Source organism: Lampris incognitus, chromosome 7 (assembly GCF_029633865.1).
Source record: "Lampris incognitus isolate fLamInc1 chromosome 7, fLamInc1.hap2, whole genome shotgun sequence".
NCBI lineage: Eukaryota > Metazoa > Chordata > Actinopteri > Lampriformes > Lampridae > Lampris > Lampris incognitus.
In genome coordinates this window covers 13,137,332-13,164,035 of record NC_079217.1, presented here as the reverse complement: position 1 = coordinate 13,164,035, position 26,704 = coordinate 13,137,332, and the positions used below count along the sequence as shown (strand labels likewise).

The 26,704-nt window shown below is 40.8% G+C and overlaps 1 protein-coding gene across 2 annotated transcripts in view; it reads left to right on the top strand.

Annotated features, from left to right (window-relative positions):
* LOC130115683 (SR-related and CTD-associated factor 4-like) overlaps nt 1–26,704 on the top strand; it is a 58,066-nt gene that overhangs the window by 13,010 nt on the left and 18,352 nt on the right. Inside the window, exons 3-16 of one of the 2 annotated variants that reach the window (XM_056283453.1) lie at nt 5,532–5,576; nt 5,675–5,836; nt 6,348–6,465; nt 6,634–6,758; nt 6,862–7,011; nt 7,135–7,208; nt 10,006–10,102; nt 10,309–10,392; nt 11,127–11,206; nt 13,622–13,809; nt 16,408–16,508; nt 16,619–16,732; nt 16,849–17,005; nt 17,105–17,202. In XM_056283453.1, coding sequence (XP_056139428.1) covers nt 5,532–5,576; nt 5,675–5,836; nt 6,348–6,465; nt 6,634–6,758; nt 6,862–7,011; nt 7,135–7,208; nt 10,006–10,102; nt 10,309–10,392; nt 11,127–11,206; nt 13,622–13,809; nt 16,408–16,508; nt 16,619–16,732; nt 16,849–17,005; nt 17,105–17,202 — 1,593 coding nt within the window. Of the gene's footprint in view, nt 1–5,531; nt 5,577–5,674; nt 5,837–6,347; nt 6,466–6,633; nt 6,759–6,861; nt 7,012–7,134; nt 7,209–10,005; nt 10,103–10,308; nt 10,393–11,126; nt 11,213–13,621; nt 13,810–16,407; nt 16,509–16,618; nt 16,733–16,848; nt 17,006–17,104; nt 17,203–26,704 lie in introns of both variants that reach the window. The other variant, XM_056283452.1, reaches the window with a different exon arrangement.

The following is a 26,704-nucleotide window of genomic DNA, read 5'->3' as shown; positions in this document are numbered from 1 at the left end:
CATGTGGTAGTCTGCAGCCCTCCCCAGATCGCAGAGGGGGTGGAGCAACGACCGGTACGGCTCAGAGAGCGGGGTAATTGGCCGAGTACAATTGGGGAGAAAAAGGGTGGAAAATACAGGGGGAAAAAATCTTGGAGTGGGAATTCAAGGTAACAAGAGCCAGAGAAGTGGTGCAGTACAGGGAGTCAAGTGATTCAAGGATGGCTAAAGCAGGGATCCAAGTGAGAACTGGCAGGAAGTGGAAGGCAGAGGAAATTGTTCAGGAAGCAAAGGCAAGGCTTTATCACAAGAGGCTGGTGGGAGAGGTCATACGAGGTTGAACTGGGTTAGGATCCTTTCTAGCTCTCCAAACAAACACCATCAGAGGGAGAAAATGCACCGCCTAGTTCAGGAGGAAGTGAGAGCAGCAGTGGAGAAGATGAGAACCTGCAAGTCGGTGGGAATGAAGCAACAGGGAGCTTGGACAAGATCGGAGAATGCGGTGACCTGGGCTGAGCTTTGGAAAGCCAAGCCACACTGCATCCAATTTTTCATCCAGGCAGTGTATGATGTGCTTCCAAGCCCATCAAATCTGCACATATTGGGCAAAGCAGAGTCACCAGTGTGCCCATTGTGCGCCAAGCAAGGAACCCTGGAGCATGTCTTAGGCTGCTGCACAAATGCACTTAGAGAGGGATGGTACTGATGGAGGCATGATCAGGTCCTGATCAACGCAGGAGTTGAGTGGGCGAAGTGGTCCCAACCCTCCAAGTTGGCCATCACCTTTGTCAGGGCTGGGGAGCAGCCAAAATCCACTAAAATAACATCTACAGGCATTCTGACCTCAGCCAAGGACTGGCAGCTGATGTTCCCCAACCATATTGTAGACATTCCCCTGCGACCAGACATTGTCTTTGTGTCCGAGTCCACCAAGCAAGCTGTGCTGCTGGAGCTGCCAGTCCCATGGGAAAATCACTCGGAAGAGGCCTTTGAAAGGAAGCCCGTCAAGTAAGCAAGACTACTCAGCAACTGCAAGCAGGCTGGATGGCGAGTGAGGTGCCCCCCATTGGAGGTTGGATGCAGGGGGCTTGCAGCCCATTCTTAAGCCAGAGACTTCAGAGATTTGGGCATTGAGGGAGAGAGGAAGAGCAGAGCCATCCACAGTGCCACCGATGCGGCAGAGAGGGCCTCAATGGCTGTGGCTCAAAGGAGGAGAGCCATGTAGTCATAAGTAGTAAGCCATCTGGACACAAGCTGGGGTCTGATCAGCCCTGGCTGGGTCACCTGGATAAGGGTGCATGATGTTGAAAGACCCAAAACACGCGATGATTCCAGGAACATCACTGAAGATGTGTCCAGGGGCATCCGTGTATGTGTGTACACAGACATGCAGAAATTATTACATAAAGCCTCTTCACAATATCTGTTAATTACGCTTCAACTTTGTGATTCAGGGTAAGCGCCACGATATTAAAATCATCACGGCTTGGTATTGCAATGTTGCACTGAAGCGATTTCCCCACCTCTACGAACAAGGTGCTACGTTGGTTAGGCTCTGTGTCAACCGTAGAAACCTTCAAGTTTCTGGGAGCTACCATTTCCAAAGATCTAAAGTGGACAACCAATGTCAACTCCATCCTTAAAAAAGCCCAGCAGAGGATATAATTTCTTTAGCAAATGAGGAACTGCCTCTTGGGGGTTCTGGGAGCATGCTCCCAGAAAGAAAATTTTGTGCATTTTAAAGTTAGATACATCAATCTGGTGCACTTTGTGCTCTTATAAACAATTTTGTGCTCCAGTTTAAACAATTTAATCATAAACACATTGGTTGCATATATAATAATGGTGAGGACATTTAAAAAAAAATCGCACCTACAAAGCATGGTAAACGAGACAGTTTATCGCAGTTCACAAATGGTCGAAACACAAAATTAACTAGAGCATACATTTGAGCCATCAAAGAAATGAAGCAAAAGTGGTTACCTATGTTGAACTGGTTTATTTTTTAGAAAATCAAAAATATATTGAATGAGGAAGGCACATCGTCAATTCCTTACTCAACTTTGTAGTCGAAAAAAAATCTAAGCTTTAAGCCAAAAATAGACCTATTTTGACTGGAAACATTTTTTGGGGGGCTGGACCATACTGTAGAGCTTGATGGTTGATCTCAGGATATTATTTATCAGCTTGAAGTCCGTATTTCATGCATGGGGGCCTTAAATACACATATATTTTTCTATTATAGGTAGAGGACGTGGTATAGATAAACTCTCTCGACATCCCTATTGGCAAACTTTGCACCCTGAATTTGGACATTAATTGTTTCCTGGGCTTTGAGAAAAACAGTTCTGATTACCTTTTGCAGTTGACATCCTCTGTGCTGGACCCATTGATGGAGACCCTCAGGTAGGCTCCTTTGCAGCCTGTTAGAAATGTCTGATACGACCTGAAAATGAAGGGAACTACATTTAGCCAAATGAATGAAAATAAAAGGTGCATTTGGAACACACCGTTTGTACTCTTTGTTAAGATTTTGCTGTTTATCACGTAAGTGCAGTGGGTTTAAATGTTTGGCACACATCTTGGCAACTTCAGTCATACTACCATGCCTTCTGTCCTTACCCTGTTCACTGTGGAGGAGTCTCTCACAGTTGACAGTTGACACTGGAACTGCAAGTGCAATTGCTGCCAGAAGGCTGGATAATGGGTAGATTTGTCCCCATCTGTCGCACTCACAGGCTAGCGGATTAGTTTTAGATAAATAATTTAAAGAGGTGATAATTTCAGAATCAACTTTATTGGCCAAGTGTGCTTATGCATACGAGGGATTTGACTCTGGTTTACAGTAGCTTCTAGTACTAAAATATATCACTCAAAAACAAAAAAGAAAGGCAACAAAAACAAAAAATAAATAATGGAATTGTAAGAATATTGGAGGTAGGTATATATGCACAACAAGGTATGTCACAACTATACAGAATGTTATGGCTGAATAATTTATAACACATTACTTATATAATGATATAATTATATAACATACTAATATATACTATAATATACTCATCTGTTTATACACTCACCGGCCACTTTATTAGGCACACCTGTCCAACTGCTCGTTAACGCAAATGTCTAATCAGCCAATCACATGGCAGCAACTCAATGCATTTAGGCATGTAGACCTGGTCAAGACGATCTGCTGCAGTTCAACCCGAGCATCAGAATGGGGAAGAAAGGTGATTTAAGTGACTTTGAACTTGGCATGGTTGTTGGTGCCAGACGGGCTGGTCTGAGTATTTCAGAAACTACTGATCTACTGGGATTTTCATGCACAACCATCTCTAGGGTTTACAGAGAATGATCCGAAAAAGAGAAAATATCCAGTGAGCGGCAGTTCTGTGGGCGAAAATGCCTTGTTGATGCCAGAGGTCAGAGGAGAATGGCCAGACTGGTTCGAGCTGATAGAAAGGCAACAGTAACTCAAATAACCACTCATTACAACCGAGGTATGCAGAAGAGCATCTCTGAACGCACAACACGTCGAACCTTGAGGCAGATGGGCTACAGCAGCAGAAGACCACACCGGGTGCCACTCCTGTCAGCTAAGAACAGGAAACTTAGGCTACAATTCACACAGGCTCACCAAAGTTGGACAATAGAAGATTGGAAAAACGTTGCCTGGTCTAATGAGTCTCAATTTTTGCTGCGACATTTGGATGGTAGGGTCAGAATTTGGCGTCAACAACATGAAAGCATGGATCCATCCTGCCTTGTATCAACGGTTCAGGCTGGTGGTGGTGGTGTAATGGTGTGGGGGATATTTTCTTGGCACACTTTGGGCCCCTTAGTACCAATTGAGCATCGTGTCAACGCCACAGCCTACCTGAGTATTGTTGCTGACCATGTCCATCCCTTTATGACCACAGTGTTCCCATCTTCTGATGGCTACTTCCAGCAGGATAACGCGCCATGTCATAAAGCTCGAATCATCTCAGACTGGTTTCTTGAACATGACAATGAGTTCACTGTACTCAAATGGCCTCCACAGTCACCAGATCTCAATCCAATAGAGCACCTTTGGGATGTGGTGGACCGGGAGATTCGCATCATGGATGTGCAGCCGACAAATCTGCAGCAACTGCGTGATGCTATCATGTCAATATGGACCAAACTCTCTGAGGAATGTTTCCAGTACCTTGTTGAATCTATGCCACAAAGGATTAAGGCAGTTCTGAAGGCAAAAGGGGGTCCAACCCGGTACTAGCAAGGTGTACCTAATAAAGTGGCCAGTGAGTGTATATTGTAATTATATTCTTTATTATATACTTATTATTACACTATGTTGTTAATGTTCATGAGAGAGATGGCCTGTGGGGGGGGGGGGTGTTCTTGTGTCTGGTGGTTTTGGTGCACATCGCACTGTAACGCTTGCCAGAGGATAAGAGTTAAAACGGACTGTATCGTGGGGGTGGGGTGGGGGTCTCTGCTGATTCTGCTTGTCTGTTTCCGGGTTCTAGAGGTGTACAAGTCCTGCAGGTTGAGCAGGGGAGCACCAATGATTTTTTTCTGATGTAATTACTGTTCGCTGCAGTCTGTTCCTATACTGTTTTGTGGCTGCTCTGAACCAAACCGAGATGGACGTGCACAGGACAGATTTGATGAGTGCGGTGTAGAAGTGGCTCAGTAGCTCCTATGGCAGACCATACTTCCTCAATTGCTGCAAAAAGTATATCCTCTGCTGGGCTTTTTTAAGAATGGAGTTGACGTTTGTCGTCCACTTCAGATCTTTGGAAATGGTAGCTCCCAGAAACTTGAAGGTCTCTACGGTTGACACAGGGCTGTTGGATATTGTGAGGGGGGTGCACTGCTGAGGGGTGTCTCCCGAAGTCAGCTTTGCATGATGCTTGGTTGAAACAATGGCGCAAAACACAATGTTAGAGACTTTTATGTTATCATGAGAAGTGTAAAAATATTTTCAGTTCATTGTGAAACTGTTGCGGGACAAATTAGACTGTGGTGGGCTGCTACAGGAAGAACAGATGACGTAGCGTCTCATCCTCCCGCTCACAGCAGCAAAAACTCTCATCCTGAAAAGGAGAGTTTGTGGATAAGCTTGTCTGGAATGTTGAATTTGTACAGCAGCACAAAGCAAACATAGTTATTTTGTAGTGTCATGTGATTTCAGTTGACAAACTGATGAAATTTAGAGACCACTTACAAAAGTGATGTCAGTGCTCATGATAGATGTTATGTGACCAAGCAGTTGGGCCATTCACCATCTTATAAACCACTCTCGATATTTCTAGAGGTTACAAGAAGCAGGGAAAGTTGGTGAAAGTCTTCTAAAAAGTTGGTCAGAAAATGGAGGAGAGGCAATTTCAAAGACCAGCTGTTCACCATTTTTGTCTGACAAACATTTAAATGAAAGACAGTCTTTTACCAGTGATAAATAAATTAATACGAAATTGACTTATTTTAGAATTATGCCCTTTGTCTGTGTTTCTTTGGTAAAAAATAACATATTGATTATGTAATTTTTTTTCCCTCTTTATCAGCTTTACAAGCATGTTGTTCAGATTGTTGAAAAGTTCATCAAGAAGGTATGTTTGCCCAATTTCACATTCATTGTAAAACTTCATTATCTTCTGTAAAATTGCTGGCCAACTTTCATTGTTCTCTTTTCTTTTGTTTTCCACAGTGCAAGCCAGAATTAAAAGTCCCTGGTTTGTATGTAGTTGACTCCATTGTTCGTCAATCACGTCATCAGTTTGGTGTTGACAAGGATGTGTTTGGACCGAGGTTCCTGAAGAATTTCCCCGATACTTTTCAAAATCTTTACTTTTGTCCTGAGGATGACAAGGTATTCTATGCATATGCGTTTGATGATAAACTTATAAGGAAACTTAATGGTGATATTGTATGATGCATGATAAGTAGACACGTTGGCTGCTGGCTGACGGGTCTGACCCTTTAGTCGAGTGGTTAGCGATGTCTCCTGCGGTGCGGGCGATACGGGTTCGCGTCCCGGCTGTGGCAGTTCCCGGACTGCCCCCCGAATTCGTTACATTGGTGTCGGAAGTGGGATGGGGAGACCGTAAGGCCATCGGAAGCGTATGCTCCCAGAGGCGTGAAGGAGCTGATATGCTTAAGCGCCGGGACGCGCTTCCCGAAGGAGGGGGGTAGTGTAACGTGCATGGATAAGTAGACACGTTGGCCGCTGGATGACGGGTCGGACCCTTTAGTCGAGCGGTTAGCGATGTCTCCTGCGGTGCGGGCGATACGGGTTCGCGTCCCAGCTGTGGCGGTTCTCAGACTGCCCCCCGAATTCGCTACATTACATTTCTATGTTTTTGTTTTTTGTTTTTTTCCAGAGCAAAATTTTGCGTGTGCTCAACCTGTGGCAGAAGAACAGTGTTTTTGACATGGACATAATCCAACCTCTCTTGGATATGGCCTCTGGCTGTTTAGTGCCTGTCCCCCCACTTGAAGGTAAATCTCATTGTCTCTACTGACAACGCTTAAAGTTTGCAAACTAGTGTTTCTTTTACATGTATTTAGATATGTTGCCCCATGCATTGCAAGATTGCCCCCCACAGCAGTAACAATATAAATACAACGTGAATTAAGCTTCAGACATTATTGCCCGTTTCCAAACAGGCTCATTTGCCAACGAACCACCGTCACAGCCTCCTGTCACGAGTGCCTCAGCTGTGCCCCAGTTGCCCAATCCTGATGCATTGGCTGCGGTGGCACAACTGTTTCAGTCCTCACAGGGTCAGGAGGTGAGACAAGAGATTCATTTAGATACTTCATTGATCATAGTACTTTGCAAATTGATAAGTGCAGATTTTACCGCTTATTCCCGCCTCACCGTATCTCCATTAGCTACAGAGGATGCTGCAGAATTTACAACAACAAGAGGACAAGACCCTGGTAACCGCCATGGCAAACGACTTCCCAGCCCATGTCCAGATGCCTGAGGCCCAGCATAGTCCACACAACACACACATGGAGCAAAAAGCCTCTTTAGCCAAGGTTATACATTAGCTCTCTGTTTGTTATGAAAGCCAAGTTTGATTATATGCAACATATTGAATATTCCCTTTGACTCGTTTGGTTTACATTTGTTTGTTGTTTTACTATTTTTGTTTGCATTAGAAACTCCTTGACCATTTTGATTACGATGATGAACCGGAGGATATGAAGAATAGAGGAAGCAGTGCCTCATCTTTGTAAGTTAATTAAAATACCCTCAAGCTAGTATGCATGTTATGTCCTACCAGGGATTAACAATTGATGGGGTTAAAGCATGGGAATGAAAAACAAGAAACACTAGGGGACAATAATGACAGACCCAAAAAGGCACTTTCCTTATTGACTGCTATTCCAATTCTGCATGTAGTAATGCAAAGTTAAAATTGATTCTGATGCCAGTTCATAGGTCTTAATTTTTCTGTAATGGCTAGATTTGCCTCTGGTGGCCAATAGTGTTTTCATTCATGATTCCTAGCATTAGACAGTACGCCAATGACATTATGGTGATGGGAACGATGCCATGAGAAAATGAAATGGAAATAATTGTGAAAAAATTAGCTTACTTCACTTGGATATTGCGCCCTAAAGCTTCTGCATCATTTGGTGAAGAGGTTTTGTAATAATGTATTGTGGGTGAATATAGATCGTAATGAAATCCACTTTCCTCTAATGGACTATAAAATGTGTTCTTTAATTTAAAATACTGAGCAAAATGACTAGATTGATACACTTTCAGCTTTATTATTTTTCCACAAGCTTACACATTGACTTATTGCCACAGAACTGTAAAACTGTTGTCAAAAGCCAGTCAAATGTTTTCAAAAGCCAGTTTTAACCATAATATGAGATCTAAGGCATCATCGAGAAGAGGTGGTGGTGATGACGCAGACTACTAGTAATGGCACCCATACTTGCAATTACTTTGTTCCCATAATCCATCTGTTGGCCCAAAAATGCCCAATAGGGGCTGATTCTAAACATCTGCCTCCAGGTTCCTCAATTGTTATTTGAATGCAGTAATGCAAAAGTCCAATCCAATGGAATTGGGGGGGGGGGGGGCTGTTTGTAGTGTCTGCCAGTTTATATTACCATTCCCTGTGGCTACTAGCCAGAGTCAAATCATTGTATTACCTTTAATAAGTCTCCCCAATTGATGTTGATATTTGTATTTGACACTGTATAGGTCTGAAATTGTAGAATGTTTTGGTCTGTCTTTTATACATATGTGATTGTGAAGACCCAAGATATCACCCAGTCCTATATTTTCCAATTAGATACTCTAGAGAGCTTTGTGTCTTTGTGGATTTAGAAAAAGCATATGACAGGGTGCCGAGAGAGGAGGTGTGGTATTGTATGAGGAAGTCGTGAGTGGCAGAGAAGTATGTAGGAGTGGTGCAGGATATGTATGAGGGAAGTGTGACAGTGGTGAGGTGTGCTGTTGAAATGACAGATGGGTTCAAGGTGGAAGTGTGATTACTTCAAGGATCGGCTCTGAACCCTTTCTTGTTTGCAATGGTGATGGACAGGTTGACGGACAAGATCAGGCAGGAGTCTCCATGGACTATGATGTTTGCGGAAGTCATTGTGATCTATAGCGAGAGTAGGGTGCAGGTTGAGGAGAGCCTGGAGAGGTGGAGGTATGCACTGGAGAGAAGAGGAATGAAAGTCAGTAGGAGCAAGACAGAATACATAAGCCTGAATGAGAGGGAGGACAGTGGAATGGTGAGGACGCAAGCAGCAGAGGTGATGAAGGAGTATGAGTTTAAATACTAGGGGTCAACTGTCCAAAGTAACGAGGAGTGCAGAAGAGGTGAAGAAGAGGGTGCAGGCAGGGTGGAATGGGTGGAGAAGAGTGTCAGGAGTGATTTGCGACAGAAGGGTACCAACAAGAGTTAAAGGAAAGGCTTACAAGATGGTTATGAGACCAGCTATGTTATATGCTTGGAGACAGTGGCACTGATGAAAGAAAAGACTGGAGGGGGAGCTCGAAGTGGCAGAGTTGAAGATGCTAAGATTTTCATTTGGAATGATGAAGAAGGACAGGATTAGGAATGAGTATATTAGAGGGACTGCTCAGGTTGGATGGTTCGGGGACAAAGCAAGGGAGGCAAGATTGAGATGGTTTGGAAATGTGTGGAGGAGAGATGCTGGGTATACTGAGAGAAGGATGCTGAATAGGGAGCTGCCAGGGAAGAGGAAAAGAGGAAGGCCAAAGAAGAGGTTTATGGATGTGGTGAGGGAGGACATGCAGGTGGCTGGTGTGACAGAGGAAGATGCAGAGGACAGGAAGAGATGGAAACGGATGATCTGCTGTGGCAACCCCTAACGGGAGCAGCCGAAAGTAGTAGTAGACTCTAGCAAGACTTCAGATGCACCTTTTTCCACTGCCTAATCCCAACAGCAATTTGCTAGGGCTGGCAAATTGGCCGGTCCCTCTGATCCGATATCACAATATTTTAGTTTAACTTTTGAAACAAATTAGTTTTTCCAAATATGACAATATTATCACTATTGTAATTTGATATTTTGATTTGATTTTTTAAGGCGCCGTCACCTGTCAACTCCAGTAATATGTGAAAACTGCAATAATCTAAAGAAAATTTACAACAAATGCATTTATTAGAAATCCCATGTGTTGCAAAAGCTTATTGAGTACGAGTATGACATGAGTTTGCGCCCCTGAGTGAACATTTAAACAGTTCACATTCAGGCACTTCATATCATTACATTATTCCTCCTCACCGCATCTGTTGATTTTGCTTCAGCATTGTGATTCAGGGGAAATGCTGCAGTATTAAAACCGTCATGGCTTAGCATCGCAGTTTTGCATCAAATTTGTTTATTCATATTCTCTCAAGTTGTTACTTTACCTGCATTTTCTTAAACTTAATTGTTGAGTTTCCCACTATTAGTAAACATGCTTCACTTTATGTTTTTATGGCTGACTAATACTAGGACTAAGTTATTAAATAAGGTAAATTTTTGTCATTACAGAGATGCCGCAGGAAATACATTTCAGCAGTTTCCTGGTCAGATACCCACCATGGGAAATTTTCAGCCACACATGACTGGAGAGGCTGGTGGTAGCGAGGTATCCAAACTACAACATTATGATATTATCATGACATTACATAACATTACAATATTTGACCTACACTGCAGCATATATGTTTGAGATGTTAACACGTGATTTTTACAAATATGCAGCCAAAGATTTGCTTAGAGTTGCTGCCACTTTACAATGTCCTGGTTGAATCTAAAAGATTTTTTTGTGGCTGTCTCCTATTTCTTTTTAAGCATGGTGGAGTAATGATGCATGGTGAACCACAAGTGATGCCTGACAGATACCCCTCCATGACTGAGGCATATGCTCACCCACAGGTAAAGCCCCAAACAGCCCATTCATGTAGTTAATTTTGTCATTTTATGAGAGTTTATGGTCGTAGTTATAAAACTATTTATCAAAGCAGTTGCAACGTGCTTGCAAAAAAAAAAGAGATGCGAACAATATCACAGATAAAAATGACACAATAAATGAGAAGCACACAGAAAATCAACCCGAGAATAAATGGATATAAAATTTGAATATGTTTCATTTTTTTGCCGTCCTATGTTGGCAACAGCCTCAGTGGTTTAAAAAAACATAAAATCAGACCATTGTTAAATAAACTTTTAATCTTTAACACAAAGGAACTTTCTGCAACTTGCATGTTAGATTTTAATATCTCCTTGTTTACCGTCTACTGGGTTTGTATCTGGTTGTTGCCTAAAATGCTACCCTCTACTGGGTTTGTATCCGGTTGTTGCCTAAAATACTACCCTGTACTGGGTTTGTATCCGGTTGTTGCCTAAAATACCTGTTCTATTTTAATAAGAAATGGTTTTTGTCAACTTATCAAATAACAACTGATGAAATATAATTTTTCAATAGTAAATATGGCTTACTTTCTGATGGCAAGTTGGTAGTTTTACATCTCACATCAAAACTATGGACATGCTTACATGTAACCTTTTTTATTGAAATTTGTCTCATAGTTCACAGATTTGTGAAAGATTTTGAAGACTTCATCAGGTTTACGCAAGGGTTTGCACCTTTCTAATTATTGTCTTTGTAGGGAAGTTCAATGGAAGAGTCATCCATCAGGAGGGAAGCCAGGCACAGAGGCTACGGCAGAAGATCGAGATCCCGAACAAGGTCAGGGTAAGAGGCTGGGCTCATAGTGGATGCAGTATTGTGGCTTCCGGGGTTACATAGTGAAAGGGAAATATATCAAGTACTGCATGAGGTTTGGTGTCTCATGAGCCTATTTATTGGCGTTCAATCAAATAAAATGTATTTTATTAGGTTTATCCACTTTATGTCTCCACGATCCCTCGAGAGAGAGAGAGAGAGAGAGAGAGAGAGAGAGAGAGAGAGAGAGAGAGAGAGAGAGAGAGAGAGAGAGAGAGAGAGAGAGAGAGAGAGAGAGAGAGAGAGAGAGAGAGAATTCGAACTCGAACTGGCAACAGTTGTGATCTTGTGGCCATGTGGTATGTGCTATGGAGGCATCCCGGGTCTCATTCTCACTGTATATAATATCACCTGTTAATATGCCAAGTGTGTGTCGTCTCATCAGGTTTTGTGTTACCCTCAAGACTAACTTGACGTACAACTTAAAAGCAAAGGTGGAACAATAAATTCAAATACCAGATATGTCTTCACTGCTTCAATGTTCAGTTTACTAGCACGTCATCACAGTTATGACATTCATAAAGGGTGACTACAGCTTGGGTATAACCTTTAGTACGCTACATCAAGTGCTGTTTGTCAACATCTGCTTTTAAATTTGTTATAGTAAAAATCAAGTGTTAGCAAATAGTCTGCCGTAAAAAAAAAGCCCTGACATGCTGAAATGTGGAGAGAGGAGCTGCTGCCGCTGCAGTACTCAATGACAGCAGAAAGTAAACATTGCAAAGACAAAAGAATGCAATCTAGAAAGTATTGAGTTCAAAAGAAACAAAGGCTTCATGACCTGTATAGAGCAGACTAGCGTCATTCACGAGGACAACAGGAAAGGAGTTTTTACCAAGAACTACAAAAATAAAAAATAAGATATAATTGAGCAGTATGTATGTATGTATGAGCAATCTATTTATATTAATATTTCTATTATTAAAATGGGTATTAGCTGTGAAAAGACATATACATCACAACAGCCAAGCCCTAGCTTTCATTGTTTTTTCTAATCTGCTCATATCGCTGGTACGTCCAGAAGGGATATCGTTTCATCGTGAGTAAAACACAAGCATCAAATGATTAACCTGACTCAGACATGCCAGCTAATCTGTAAACCTCCCCTCAATTTTACGTGTCGGGCTCGTGTGTAAGCGCAAGCCAGAGTCAATATTCCCTAAAAGTTGGATCAGCAGTTCACCAACTCTCGACCAAGTGACGTTTATGGAAGTCTTGCCAAACGACGATGGCGTGAACAAAATTTGTTGGGTTGTTGTGTTAAAAACACTTATACAGGAGCGAGTGAACCAATCACAAGGGATGTATGCAACTTGTACACAGCAAACGAAGTGTGAGATTTATTTTTTAAATTAATTTCTAGTTTTTCCCCTTATCCCACCCGATTAACCCAGTGGCATATGGCCGGAACTCTTGTCGAATAACTCCCCTGGCTCACGTTTCCACCGGAAGGAGATAGTTGTAACACCAGCTTCCTTCAAACTCGTGTCGGCTGCTCTCGCTATTTTACACGCTGAAGCCTCGCATGGATTGCATCACCTTCAGGCTGCAAAGGAGGCGTAGGGAGAACGCTTTCAGTTGCTTGGCTGCAGGCGCCCGGGTGGGCCAGAGGGGTCGCTGAATGACGAGTCCCCGAACACTACACCGATCTACACCCACTATCCCTTGGGTAAGGGTGGCCTAATGAAGGCCTTACCCCGTGGACGCTCTGGCCGTGACCGGTTATGGCGAGTCTGGGATACGAACCTCCCAGCCACGTGACGAGCGGGTTGCAAGAACGGCGGTTTATTCCGCTCGGCCACCAGAGCGGCCTGTGAGATTTATTTTTAAATCATTAAGAGTATACTTAAAAATGTCTGGAGAATGGATGACTTAAAAATAAGAGCTTATTTTAGTTCACGCAGATGATGAAATCAATAAGCAGCTGTGTGTTGCCGTTAATTAAAATCGAGAATGTGAAAATAATGAATGAAAAATAAAAGAATCACATTAGAGATGCCATAATTTACCATATAAACACATCCTGCATGAGCAGGGACCAGACAAAAGACACTTTCTTGGCATATGTATGTGAATAAACACAATCTGTGAATCTTATAGACAGAGGCTTTATGTGTGAATAGGGGAAAATGCCGCCGGTGCCAGAAAAATCATTCCGACAAAGTTGCAGGTGCTGACAGCAGAGGATTTTTAAAGCCTTGTCACCTAGAGAAAAACCTAAAAGTGGGTCTGTTTTGGTATTATTTTCTGCCCCCCCAACAGTGAAACAAGAGAAAAGTGACAGCACTAACTATTATTCTCCCTAATGAATAAAATCTTTTTTTTTCCTTCCAGTTATATACAGTTAAAACTACATGTACAACATTTTGTTTTGTTCAGATCCCCCAGGAGAGATAGATCGAGGTCTACATCCCATTCGAGGATGCCGCGGCATCGGGGTGCTCGTTCTCGCTCCAGAGAGCGGCGCTGGAGATCCCGCTCTCATTCACAGGACAGGAATGAAAGGGAGAAAGATCGAGAGCGAAGACAGAAAGGCCTGCCTAGCATTAAGAGCCAAACACTCAATGGTATGTATTTATGTGGAAATGCCCCTACAGTTGGTGCCTTTTCACAAATTACCACTTTTACAGACTGCAATCCAAATTAGCTGATCAAACCTGCAGAGAAGTAATTGATACAGAGAAAATGAGAATTGCGTCAATCCAAGTACTACACATAAAGATTTTGTTTTTTGGAGCGTTTATTGCTGTACTGCCATGATTGGCCCGAGACGGCCTCATATTTTAATACCTTTTCCACTTTTTCGTCTCATCTTTCATCATAAACTATCCACACATTTGGGGCTATAAATTTTAATAAGGCACTGCTGATGATTCCAGCCTTTAAATTAAAAGTGCCATCAAAAGTGTCAACAGCACCCATCTTCAATTTAGAGCGTACCACCTTTTCTCAAAAATACATGACTAATGCAGTCTGTCATAGACCCCACTCTCTGACCATGACAAGGTACTGTCTCTGTGCTTCAGCATACTTTTCAGGTATTCAGTGATACAACACTGATTGCTTTTGCAAAACGAGGAATTGGTCAGATTTTACCCATTTAAGTAGTGAAACTTTCGGCTTCTGTATCTCAGATTGAAGAGCTAGCCAAAATAGGAGAGGATGATGGGAGGTGGGAGTGGATATTTTTGATTTGTATGCATCTTCAAAGTACCTTGTGTGTGGGCGTACTTGGGAAGTTGCACCTAAGTGTTACCGCCCTGTCACTTGGTCAGTGTTTGGAATTCAATCAAATATTACTTATGATCTCTAAATAAAACAGGTGTTCAGAAATACAAAATGAGATTAGCTATTGAAATCATTTTGTCACTGTCATTTGAACAGCCATTTGTGCAGTTAGAATATAAATCATTGGACTCTTTCTGTCAAATTAACCAAGTGTTTCTTAGAAAGTTCAACACACAATTATTGAGAAATTTAATTTTGCTGCATTTCAGCAGTTCCATTATCTCGAATTTCTGTCTGCAAAAATAATCGAATCTCCTTAATTTTTAGTTGCCTACTGGGTTAAGTAATCTCTTAATTCAAGTCTTTATCGGAAAATGTGGTTTTCCCAAGTTTTTTCAAACATAAGCCTTCATTCTTATCTAATCATTATAACCAACATTAAACATCGCAACCATCTCACACTATGCAATGTCCCGATCAAGTTTTTGTTTTTTTTCCTCTGATCCAAGTCATTTGATATCTGCTGATATCAATTCCCAATCCAATATTTAAATTGTTAAAACCAATCCAGTTTAGGTAAAGTATGTCTGACAAAGCACACTCCAGAGTATATAGCACGTGGACTCATTGTATTCTTTTGAATGATTTCTTTTCAAGTGCCTTATCATATTAGTCTAGTTGAAAGTAGCTCGGTTATTACCTTTTTGCTAATCATTATAACCAACATTAAACATTGCAACCATCTCACACTATGCAATGTCCCGATCAAGTTTTTTTTTTTTTTGCCTCTGATCCAAGTCATTTGATACTACCTGCTGATATCAATTCCCAATCCAATATTTAAATTGTTAAAACCAATCCAGTTTAGGTTAAGTATGCCTGACAAAGCACACTCCAGAGTATATAGCATGTGGACTCATTGTATTCTTTTGAATGATTTCTTTTCAAGTGCCTTATCATATTAGTCTAGTTGAAAGTAGCTCGGTTATTACCTTTTTGCAAATCACTGGCATCGTAGCCATTACAAGTGGCTGTTGGTCTGCTGTCATCTTCCACTTTAAAGAAGTTCAAACTGCTGACAGTTTAGCTGCTTTGTTGTTGATTTTTTTTTTTAACACATGCCTACAAGTTGTGAATAATGTCATTTTACAACACCTGAACAAAGCCAATGGGACATTAACAAACCCCTGTATGACAGCGGGCATAGACGTAGCACAAGTGGGTAAAACAAACAAATCAGAATTTGACCGGGCTTAATATAAACCAGTACTTGTCAATGTAGTCCTCAAGGTCCCCCAGCTCTGCAGGTTTTTGTTGTAACCCTGAATTACGTAGGCCTGCATGTACTCGCTCAACCAATCAGCACTTCTTCATGTCAGATTTGGCACACCTTGAATAATTAAGTATGATATGATTGGTTAAGTACAAGCAGACGTATTTATGTATGCAGGGTTACAGTGAAAATCTGCAGAGCAGGGAGGCCTTGAAGACTGGATTGGGAAACAGAAAATTGCCAGTGTGGTAAATCCAGAAGATGAATGGACAAGCCTATAGAGCCGATTAGATGGCAGAGCCCATGTGAAATAGAACGCTGATATAGCCAATACCAGTCAATTGAAATAAGCCTGGAAAGGCTCTGATATAGATCTCCCAAATTGGATAGACCATCCTTATCTCACACTACATGTCAACATTTTCATACTAAAATTGGGAATATATTTGATAGGAAAGGTTCTTGAGAGCAGTAACTAAATAGTTCAAAGACCATCTCAATCCATCTAATATAATTGGGATTAAGGTAAAAAAAAAAAAAAAGGCGAAGTACTCCTGCTTGTTACTACTTGACTGCTGACTGTATAGTGCTTGGGTGACAAAAACAAATGTTTAATGTTTCTTCCGTGTCTTCTGAAATGTGGCTGACTTCATTTTGCCTTTAGTTTGCAGCACAACTTTGTGGGTAGGACAACTAGACAAAAGAACCCAGCAGTCTGATGTGATGTCCCTTCTGGAAGAGTTCGGCCAGATTGAGTCCATCAATGTAAGATGAAACACGGTTCTTCAGGATTTCAAAAAAAGCTGAAGGTCTATAAACATATAAACTTGTGGCTATATCATACTTATCACTGTTCTCTCTTGCCGTCTGTCCAGATGATTCCTCCCAGGGGTTGTGCCTATATTGTTATGGTTCACAGACAAGATGCCTATACTGCTTTGCGCAAACTCAGTAATGGGTCATTTAAAGTTAACCAGAAACCCATCAAGGTACAAAACTTTGAAGCAGATTGATTTCAGCCAGTTTTATTGTGCACATATAGACTTATTTCTGGGTGGGTGGGGGGTTAACTTTGAAATTTATGGGAAATTTCACTTTTGTCTAGATTGCTTGGGCTTTGAACAAAGGTATAAAGACAACGTACAAAAAGTTCTGGGATGTGGAGCGGGGAGTTACCTACATCCCATGGAACAAAGTCAAAGTTGAGGAGCTGGAGAGCTTTCGGGAAGGAGGCATGCTGGATGTGGACACACTGAATCCAGGTAAACACCCGACTGTCTCCTCATTGACTGTATGCGCTATGATTCTGTTATTGTGACACTTCTCACTCATTTTGTGATTCTATTTTCCCTTCTACATAGAATGGAATGATGCTCTCATGGACATCAAAAAACCTGTAGGTGTTAATGGAGCCCTGGAAAGTATTCAGGCAGATGGATCAGTCAGTGCTCAAATTCAGGTAATACTGATACAATTTCACATGAAACTTATTTTTAATGGTTGTTTATTTTGCTGGTTTGCTGAACTTGCACTTTGGAGGTATACGTTGGTAATCATTTTTGTGGGGTCAGTTTAAGAATATTGGCTTAATTATCGCAAAATCTGAATAAAAATATATTCAAAAAAGAATATTGGTTTAATTGATTGAGGCATATCGAAAGCACAAATAATAAGCCTGCACACATATGTTAGTTTGTATGTGGTAAAATATAGTTGTTATGGATTTAATAGGTTGAATTAATAGGTTGTCTTTTACCCATTTCCAACTGTTGTGTTCAGAGTTATTATGTAGTTAAATTGATGAAGAAGTGCTCCTTTTCGCCAAGGTGGAGCACTTAATGTTTTCATATACAGCTGAGTGACATGATAGTGGAACTTAACCTTAAAAAAGAAACAATGTGACACAACAGGAACAGCTACAAATTTGGTTCAGACATTCTTTTAGAGGCATGCATTCATCTAAAATCAATAAATTGACTCTGTAAAGCCATTTTTATCATAACATAAAATGTCTGCCACGATTTGAAGTTCGCATATGCTGTGTCATTTCTGTAATGTATTTTCATGTCAATTTTTAGCATTTGGATACCTGTTAACTTGGGTAGCTAGGTCATTTCAGTATCAATAATAAACATCTTTGGCACTTGTCTCACTGCAATAAACAAAAGACATAAAAAGAAAGTTATACTGAGGAGATATGAATTTGGAAACATTCAAAAAGCTTGTTACAAAAACGTACATATCCCGCACCGTTTAAAAGGTGGGCAAAAACAAAAATGCTCTGTGAAATTATATAGCATGCATCTTAAGAAATTATTAAAAAGGTGATACTGAATTTGCTTGTCCAGGTTTCTTAGGCTGTAGTAGTGCTGGGCGGTATGACCAACATTTTTTTCTATCACGGTATTTTATAAGATTATGGCGGTTTCATGGTACATCAGCCCCCCCCCCCCCCCCATGACTGATCCTTTTATATACGTTTATAGTGGCTTATTCTGCTATCAGTACATAGAATATAAAAACATCTTAATGTAATCACGTATACTGAAGGCTTTGATACTATAGGGTTTGCTTGGCCCCACAAAATGATACGAAATATGAAGGAATCAGAATTCATGAAACAGTTGTTTGAAACAATTTTTATTGTGCAAGCTGCAACATAATAGTAAATAGATACGCCAACAAGTTTAACATTGCTTCCTTTTCAAAACGAAATATTTTAAGATAGTTGTATAAACACTATAAACTGACCTAAAATACTCAGAGAGAGATATTTCTCAAACGTTCTATCGCACAAGTAAGAAACAAGTCTAATATTAATTCACATTATGTTATGCTTCAAGCCAAGATATTTAAATGTTAAAATGGCTGTTGCTCAGCCACAATTCTCTTGGTTTTCGAGAGCATGGCGGGCTCCGCGCCTCGCAGTTTCCTTTCTCGATGTTCCTGGTTTGAGCAGAAGCCGCTGGGCCCCTTTTTTTGGCCTGTAGCCAGACATCAGCTTTTCCATCCATCCATCCGTCCTCCCCCGACCCCTTCTCACTTCGGCAGCCGGGGTGACGGCGGGCGGTGAACCACGCTATAGCTGAAATTCCACCACGAACTCTGATCAGATGAGACAACGCGGTGAATTTAAGCATATTACTAAGCGAAGGAAAAGAAAACTAAACAGGGTTCCCTCAGTAGCGGCGAGCGAAGAGCCCAGCGTCATTGTCGTATGACGTGTAACGGCATGAAATCTGGAATGGGTGCATCCTGTGACCCATTTTCAGGTAGGTAAATCATGTTACAAGTCTATGGGTTAAACAAAACACCTCTGAAATGAATATTTGACCCCTGAGTGACACATGATATCAAATTGTTTGAGTTTGTGAATAAGCATGTGAAATGCTTCCGGACATGGGTGTGTTAGCACCGCTAACGTGCTCTGAGGATATAAACAAACATGGCGCAGCCCCTTACTCAGATGGCTATGAAGTCAGTTTTAAGAACGCTACAATGCCTATGTCTCTAAATCTGCAAATCGGAGTTAATTTTTTTTATTAGCATGTGAAATGCCTCCCAATTATTTAGCAACTAACAGTCTGGTGGCTCCGAACGTGATAGTTTACATTATTAATTGTCGACACAATTTGACCCATTCCAGATTTCATGCCACTACAAATTTCATACAACACCGGTATGGTGGTATATGAAAAAAAAAATCAAATTGTACCGCAAATTAAAACTAGTATACAGGATGTACCTGTATACCGCCCAGCACTAGGCTGTACATTTCACAGTCTAGGGCCGTTTTTGCAAAAGTGTAAACACTCCTAATCGTGACTCGAGGATTTTATCTGGGCATGCTATTTGCAAGCCCACATGCTATGTAGGCTTGCAAGACTTCAAAAGTTCTTGCTGAACTCAGCTCAAATGGCGTAGTCAATACTGATGCTGCGTAATATTTTGTTTTGGATGTGAGATTAATGTGGTTTATGACAAACTACCAGAAGGTGTGGTCTGGTCAACGAAAAGCCAGATTCTAATTGAAAGAGGTACTCAGAGATGAGCCTCATGCTCATGTCAGATTGCTCTGGAGTCACACATGTACTTCCACTTGCGTTGGATCAAATCCCACGAGGAACTTCCTTGCCTGTAGCCCCCCCCACTCATTCCTATCCATCAGCCTTCCTTCTGTCTAAATGAATAAAACACTAAGGTGACTGGATTGCTTACCCTCCTTTTGTGGAGAGAAAAAAGAATGGGATTACATCAGTCTTTGATAATTTATCCCTAAGATTAAAAAAAACAAAAACCGACTATCTAGGTGGTCATCTTTTGTCAAAGTAATGAATTCCATGTTGACGATTTTAACCTATGTTTTCAAGTAGGGCTGCACGATTATGGCCAAAATGATAATTATGATTACTTTTTTATCAACATTGAGGTCACAATTATTTATCACGATTATTCATTGATTTAAGGGGAAAAATATTTTATTGCACGTTCACATTTAAATAAACAGCACTGCTTTCACTTCCATGTGCTACATTCCTTCTAATGTACAAATCTCTGCATTAAAATAAAACTGGTCCTCATTCATTTGGACAAGGATGAGGATTCAGTGAGTTAATGTCAGCGACGTTACTCTTCTTTGCCTTCGTGCTTCATTTCATTGCAGTTTGTGGTGTTTTTTCCAGGTGGTTGAACAGGTTACTTGTGTTGCTTTGCAGCGCAGACACAATTCCAAAGCACTCTTTGCATATAATATGTTCTTAGTTAACATCACTTGGCCTAAATCCGAAATACTTCTTAACAACGGATGATGATCCATTTCGAGGGACTAGCTCTTCGCCTTCTGCTCTAGATGTTTAATTTTCGTTTTACCCTTCTGCTCTCTGTTGTATATTAACTCTTCTACTCTGGACTGAAGCTGCAACATCCAGGACATTTTTCACAGGCTGCCGCTGCATGGTGCATGCTTAAAGGGAACAGCTGTGATTGGTGAGGCAGTTAGTTTAGGAAGGGCTTGGATTGGCAGTAATACCAACATGTACCTTGGCTCTGCCGAATGAAGGAAGCTAAGCAGGTATGGACTTGGGTAGTACTTGGATGGGAGACCTCCTGGGATAACTTGAGTTCAAGTCAAGTCAATTTTATTTGTATAGCCCAGTATCACAAATTACAAATTTGCCTCAGTGGGCTTAACAGCAACACAACATCCTCTCCTTAGACCCTCTCATCGGATAAGGAGTTGCTGCTGGAAGTAGTGTTAGTGGGCCAAAACAAAAAAACGGCCAAAAAGAAAAATCCCGGTGCAGTGAAGGGGACACTGCTGTAGGAGATGCCGTCCTTCAGATGAAGGGTTAAAACCGAGGTCCTGACTCACTGTGGTTGTGGTCATTAAAGATCCTATGGCACTTAGCGCAAAGAGTAGGGGGTCCCCCGTTGTCCTGGCAAAATTCCCCAACCTGGCTCTCTCCATCTGGCCACCTAATCATCCCCCCATTTAATTTGCTCAATGATTCCTCCCTCCCCATCTCAAGCTGATGTGTGGTGAGCATTCTGGCGCAAAAAATGGCTGCCGTGCATCACCCAGATGGGTGCTACACATTGGTGGTGGTGGTTGTGGTGAGTTTCCCCTATTCAATATGAAGCGCTTTGGGTGTCTAGATAAGCGCTATATAAATGTAATCCATTATTATTATTGGTATTATTATTATCATTTGATATAAAGCAGAGCATTCTATGAGCGGAGCATGCATTTTTAAGGTCAGTATCGCAGATGATCATGCTCATTTAATCGTGGGAAGCCAAAATAGTGATTGAGATTAATATTCGATTAATTGTGCAGCCCTACTTTAAAGTATACGCCATCTTGGATCTATGATCCCATTTTTTAAGCTTTTAATTACCTTCAGGAAGAGACCATAGTTTTATTTATAAATTATATATAATTTTTTCCCCCAAGATGTCAGAGCAGTAGCCCATAGAATTGGGGAATGTCATTTTTGGCCTTGAGCTGAGAATTCAGGACACCTCTTGATAGGCAGAGCAATTTTGAAATGTTATGCATTTAACTGGAATAATAAATCTGCAAGAAGACATTTTAGAATATGGTACCTCCTGTTGCAGATCTTTGTCAAATTTTAGGGAGATCCATTTAGCATTTATGACAAATATGATGCTTTTGTCTGCTCTGCCAGTTTTTCAGATGAGCTCCTTTACTTACTAGGCGTACATTCTTGAATTTCGTTCAGTAGCATCATACATGGGAAAGTATTTTCAAATTATCTCGGTATTCCTATAAAGTTTAATAAAGTGACCAAGAAAAAAAACCTTTTATAAGTACTGTGGTATGTGAAGAGGGATGCCTTTGTGTTCTTTTAAAGTAGAAATGTCCATATTTTGAGCAATCTCAATTTTCTTTACTTGACCATGGCCAAAGGATGTTAGACTTCTTTTAAAAGGCATAGACATGTCAATATTCAGTGCTTGATTTTTCATATTCTATCACGGAGGACAGATAGCCATTCACCAGAGCTTGAATTAAAAAGAATATCATTTACTATGATTTAACTTTTTATTGAATTTTTCTTCTCTTTTAATGAGGAAAAACACATCTCACTGGAAACCCATTTTCGTCTGTGGGTTGCAATGGCTTGGGACTCGTAAGCTCTTGAATTGATCGCGAACTCGAAAAAGCCTGACTCAACCTGAGGGTTAAAGCCGGCTGGGAGTAAATTGAAACATGACAAGTGGTTGCAAACAACAACTTAAGTCGAAGTCTATCATTGGTGAATCAAATTTAATCAGCTGGCCAAACACATTTTGTACGAGGAAAAAAAGGCTTGTTTTGAGGCCAAGAAACAGCCACAAAAGCAAAAAAAAAAAACTTCCACTCGCTTAAACAATATATGCTCCAGTCAGACAGTCTGCTAACTACCATAGCGCACTACATGAAAATATTCAAACACACGTGAGGCATCCTACGTGTCTTGAGCTTTTGATTGTCTGACCAGTGACAACGATGGGACTTGGGCTCACATTTGGAGGACGAGCCTGTAAGTGGGAGACAAGGTAAGCCTGCAGCACTGCTTAGCTGCTCACACTGCCGATGTGAACCACTGATGCAGGTTGTGTATTTTCAATGGAAGGAGGAATCTTGACTCAGTAATAGTGTCACAGCCAAGGGAAGACCTTTGTACCATTATAAAATGATCTGTATAACAATGGACTGTGTGACCAAAGAGGCAATTAAATTTCTCTACTCATTTAAAATGTAATATGGGTTAATTTTTAACCAGTGTTTTTGATGATGAGTACTTATGCTTGCCCTGTGTGTTCAACCCCATCTGTTGAAACACGTTTAAAGGGTAAGGGGAAAGATGAGCTGAACTTTGAGAAAGATTTTCTTGAAGTCGGGTTATTTGTTCATTAACCAAAGGATGATGATCTCGAGACTAAGGTGCACCTGAAGTGAATTTTGCATCCCCTCAGAGGTCACAAAGCAGTGCCAAAGAGATCACACCCCTTAATTTTCGGTTCGTTTTAACCTTTCAAGGTTAGAAAAGTAGAAAAGTAGGACCTAAACTCTTATATAATCTTTTAAAATTAGCCACAACTTCTCATAGGAATCTCTGCCTCCTGTTTGTGATTCAAAATGTTCTGTATAACATGGAGTATCTGCAAGCATAAGCCAAACTAGGTTATTTGGCCTGTTCTCCAGTTGCCTGTTTTAAGATGCCCCTGTTGATTGAAGACGTGGTACACTGAGGGAACCCTCGGGGTTCAAGTAGTGATTTGTGTCCATATTGCTCAAAATGGAATGGTGCTCGATTTTCAAATGTGGTTTTATCCCCTCAAATGTTTTGTGTAAGGTGCTCTGGAAAACTTGGCTTGAAAAGTTAACACCTTTGCCAAGATTTAATATAACGTGATGAATTTTCATGGCGGCCATCTTTCATGTCATTGAGACAAATGGCCATCCAGAATCCTGGATTTAAAAGCAATGCCCTTTTCTAAAAGGTTTATGGTGTTGAAGTTGCGTCTCAGGTTATAGACCCTTAATACACCGGTGTATTCTATTCCATCTACTGTTGGTGTGAAACGACGACAGGTCAATAGAGTGCGGTGTTGGTGGTTTTCACGTGTTTTCTTTCGTCATCATTGAAGTGTCCATTGATTTGGTAAAAAATTAACATAAACGTAAAGGCTGACATAGGCATCACGTTCAGACAAGGCTCAAAGCCAGTCGGTATTAGTTTGGGTATAAAACATTGAAAGACATTGCGAACAAAACCTTCATGATCGAAATCTTAACACTGCATGGTCTGCTGACTGTGTGTGCTCATTATTTGTGTGATCTTCCTTTTTATCTAACTTGCCATCATACTATTAAAGATCCTCAGTAAAATGTCTGCAATTTAGGACTAGATGTATTTTAAAAACACTTGGAAGAAAATTAATTTTCAACACAGAAATTTTGGGGCGGGGGGGGTGTAGGCAGTTTCAAAAGTATACTTCTATTTAGACTGTTGCTAACTGGTTTAGACAGTCACAAATTCTGCAAGGATCCGTCCAACACATCTGTCTGTTCTGCCAAGTGGCTCAAGTTGTTGGTAGGGGTCCAGTCAAAGCCAAAGAGATCAGTTGCGTCGTATTTGTCCATCTGCTGCTGCGAGTTTCACATATTAAAACTGACAGATGTGGTTTTCCTTCGATGAACAGACTTGGCTGTCCATATATTTATTGTAAGTCTGTCATCATAGCTAATAACATCTTGCAGTGCATTTACAAATGACAAGTGATGCATTATCTTTCCCCTTAGTCTGAGAGGGGACACCCTTCCAAGGGATGTGTAATATAGCCCAAATACAATTGAGGTTTTGATTTATTTGCCCATGTAAAGGCATTGAATACATTTCAGAGTACAGTTCTATAGATTGAATTTAATCTCGCAAGCACATTTTCAGATACGCCTCATCAAAAAGTTACCTGGGCTGTACGTTGCCTCTATGACATCTCGGTTTCTGTTCAACTTTTGTGGAGGCACATCTGCTAAAGAGTGAAGTCTGCGCTTAAAGCAAGAAAACTTTCAAGGACATGTTGCATTTGTGTAGTCATTTACTCAAACCACTATAAACAATAGTAACAATACTTTAGCTGAAATATGGTTCAGTCATACTGTAAAGGACAGTATGTTGCCTCCGTCTACCTTTTTAAAAAGCACTGAAGTCACGGAACCACTACATTCCTTGAGAGGAGCAGATTTTATTTTTTTTAATTAGACGCTTTATTTGAAGATCACTTTGGAATAGGGTAACTCGTTGAACTTTTATCCATCGAGTCCAATTTTTATTTCTTTGTATCATCCCAAGGTTTAGTGGGAGCTCGGGACAATGCCATGACCCCACTTGTCAAGTCTAGAGTTTCTACAGTCAACGCCTTCAGGTCTCCACAAATGATGGTGCAAAGATGCCTTTGCGCCATCAAAAAGAAAGAAGTCATAACAACTCAATATAATGCTGTAAGCTAAAGATCCCTTTTCATCAAGTCGTCAGTACATTGGAGAGAGGGGAAGATAATGGGTTTATGTGAAAGTGGAGCGCTTGCACAAAAACGTTTCACTGAGCAACAGTGGGAAGTGAATGTTAAACAACATAGATGAGGTTAGTGATGTGCAACACCAATGGACCAGTCTTTGTTGGAATTTCTCTTTTTGCCAAAACACTAAAATGCTGTGCATTTTTAGTTGACGTATATGAAGATTTATATGAAGAATAAAGTCCAAACAGGGCTTTTCCTATCTCTCCCTTTATCCTTCATAATGCAATGACAAAAGGAAAACGCGTTATTGAAAAATAGCATTTTTTTGTTAATTTCATGTTAAATGGGAGATTTGATTTGAAGCCCGTTTATCTCTTGTGTCAGAAAAAGACTGTTGAATGGGCACTCTTAAGACACTTGGTTTTTGCTGGTTACAACTAGATATTTTATTATAGTGTTTTTTCCTCCTATAGTAAAATCTCTAAAACACCTTTCACATCAGATTGTGTCACATGGTTCTCCAAGGACTGAGATTACAGGAACAGTCTGAATTCTGGTCCATTTTAGTTGTTGGTCGACAAACTTTTCTTAGTTTGCTGATGCAGCTTGCTGAAATAGCAAAATTCTGTGCATTTGGAATCGGTTCACCAAAGATTTAAGTTTTAATAAAGGTAAAGTTTTCAATTTTACTGCAAGCTATTTTGGGCCAGGGATGGCCCATGTTGATTTAAACTGGGAAACTTGCACATTATATAGATTTCTATAGGTTATGCCTTCAGTCAAAGACTAAATTTCTGTATCTGAGATAGCAAATCTCTGTCTGCAAGGATGAAACTAATGAAGCGAGATTCAAAACTGACGATGTCATGAAGTTGAATGGGATAAAAATAGCTGATCCACGGAAAATTAATTGGAGGAAAAAGTGAGTAAAATAGGGAAAACAGAAGAAGTTTGGAAATGGGATATTTATTTTTGTTCAGCATTGATAACATGATTTTAGGATATGTGAAGTGCTACCAGTTATGAAAACAAATGTCCCATGTTATCCTTACCTATAGAGCTGCACTAGAACCTCCATCTGGATGACAACATGCGTCCGAGTTTGTCTCCCTGGTCATGTCCACATATACAGATTGGACTAACGGATGATTTAGACAAGTGTTGTTTTTCATTTACCAAGTGAAGTGACAGCGCAAGACAATTTTCTTTAAACACTACACTGAACACAACAGTGATGTATAGGTCCTTGTATGGAGAACATCAGAGTCTGATGAGGCCTCACAAAGGTGAGTCTTTCTTTGTGGTTTGGAGACCAGAATGCCTTTCTCGGACTATACTGAGGATCTTTCAGATGGCTGAAAGGTAATTAACTGGCTCATGCATGTTGGGATGGACCCGACACATATTTCTACATCGACATCGGTGCGCTC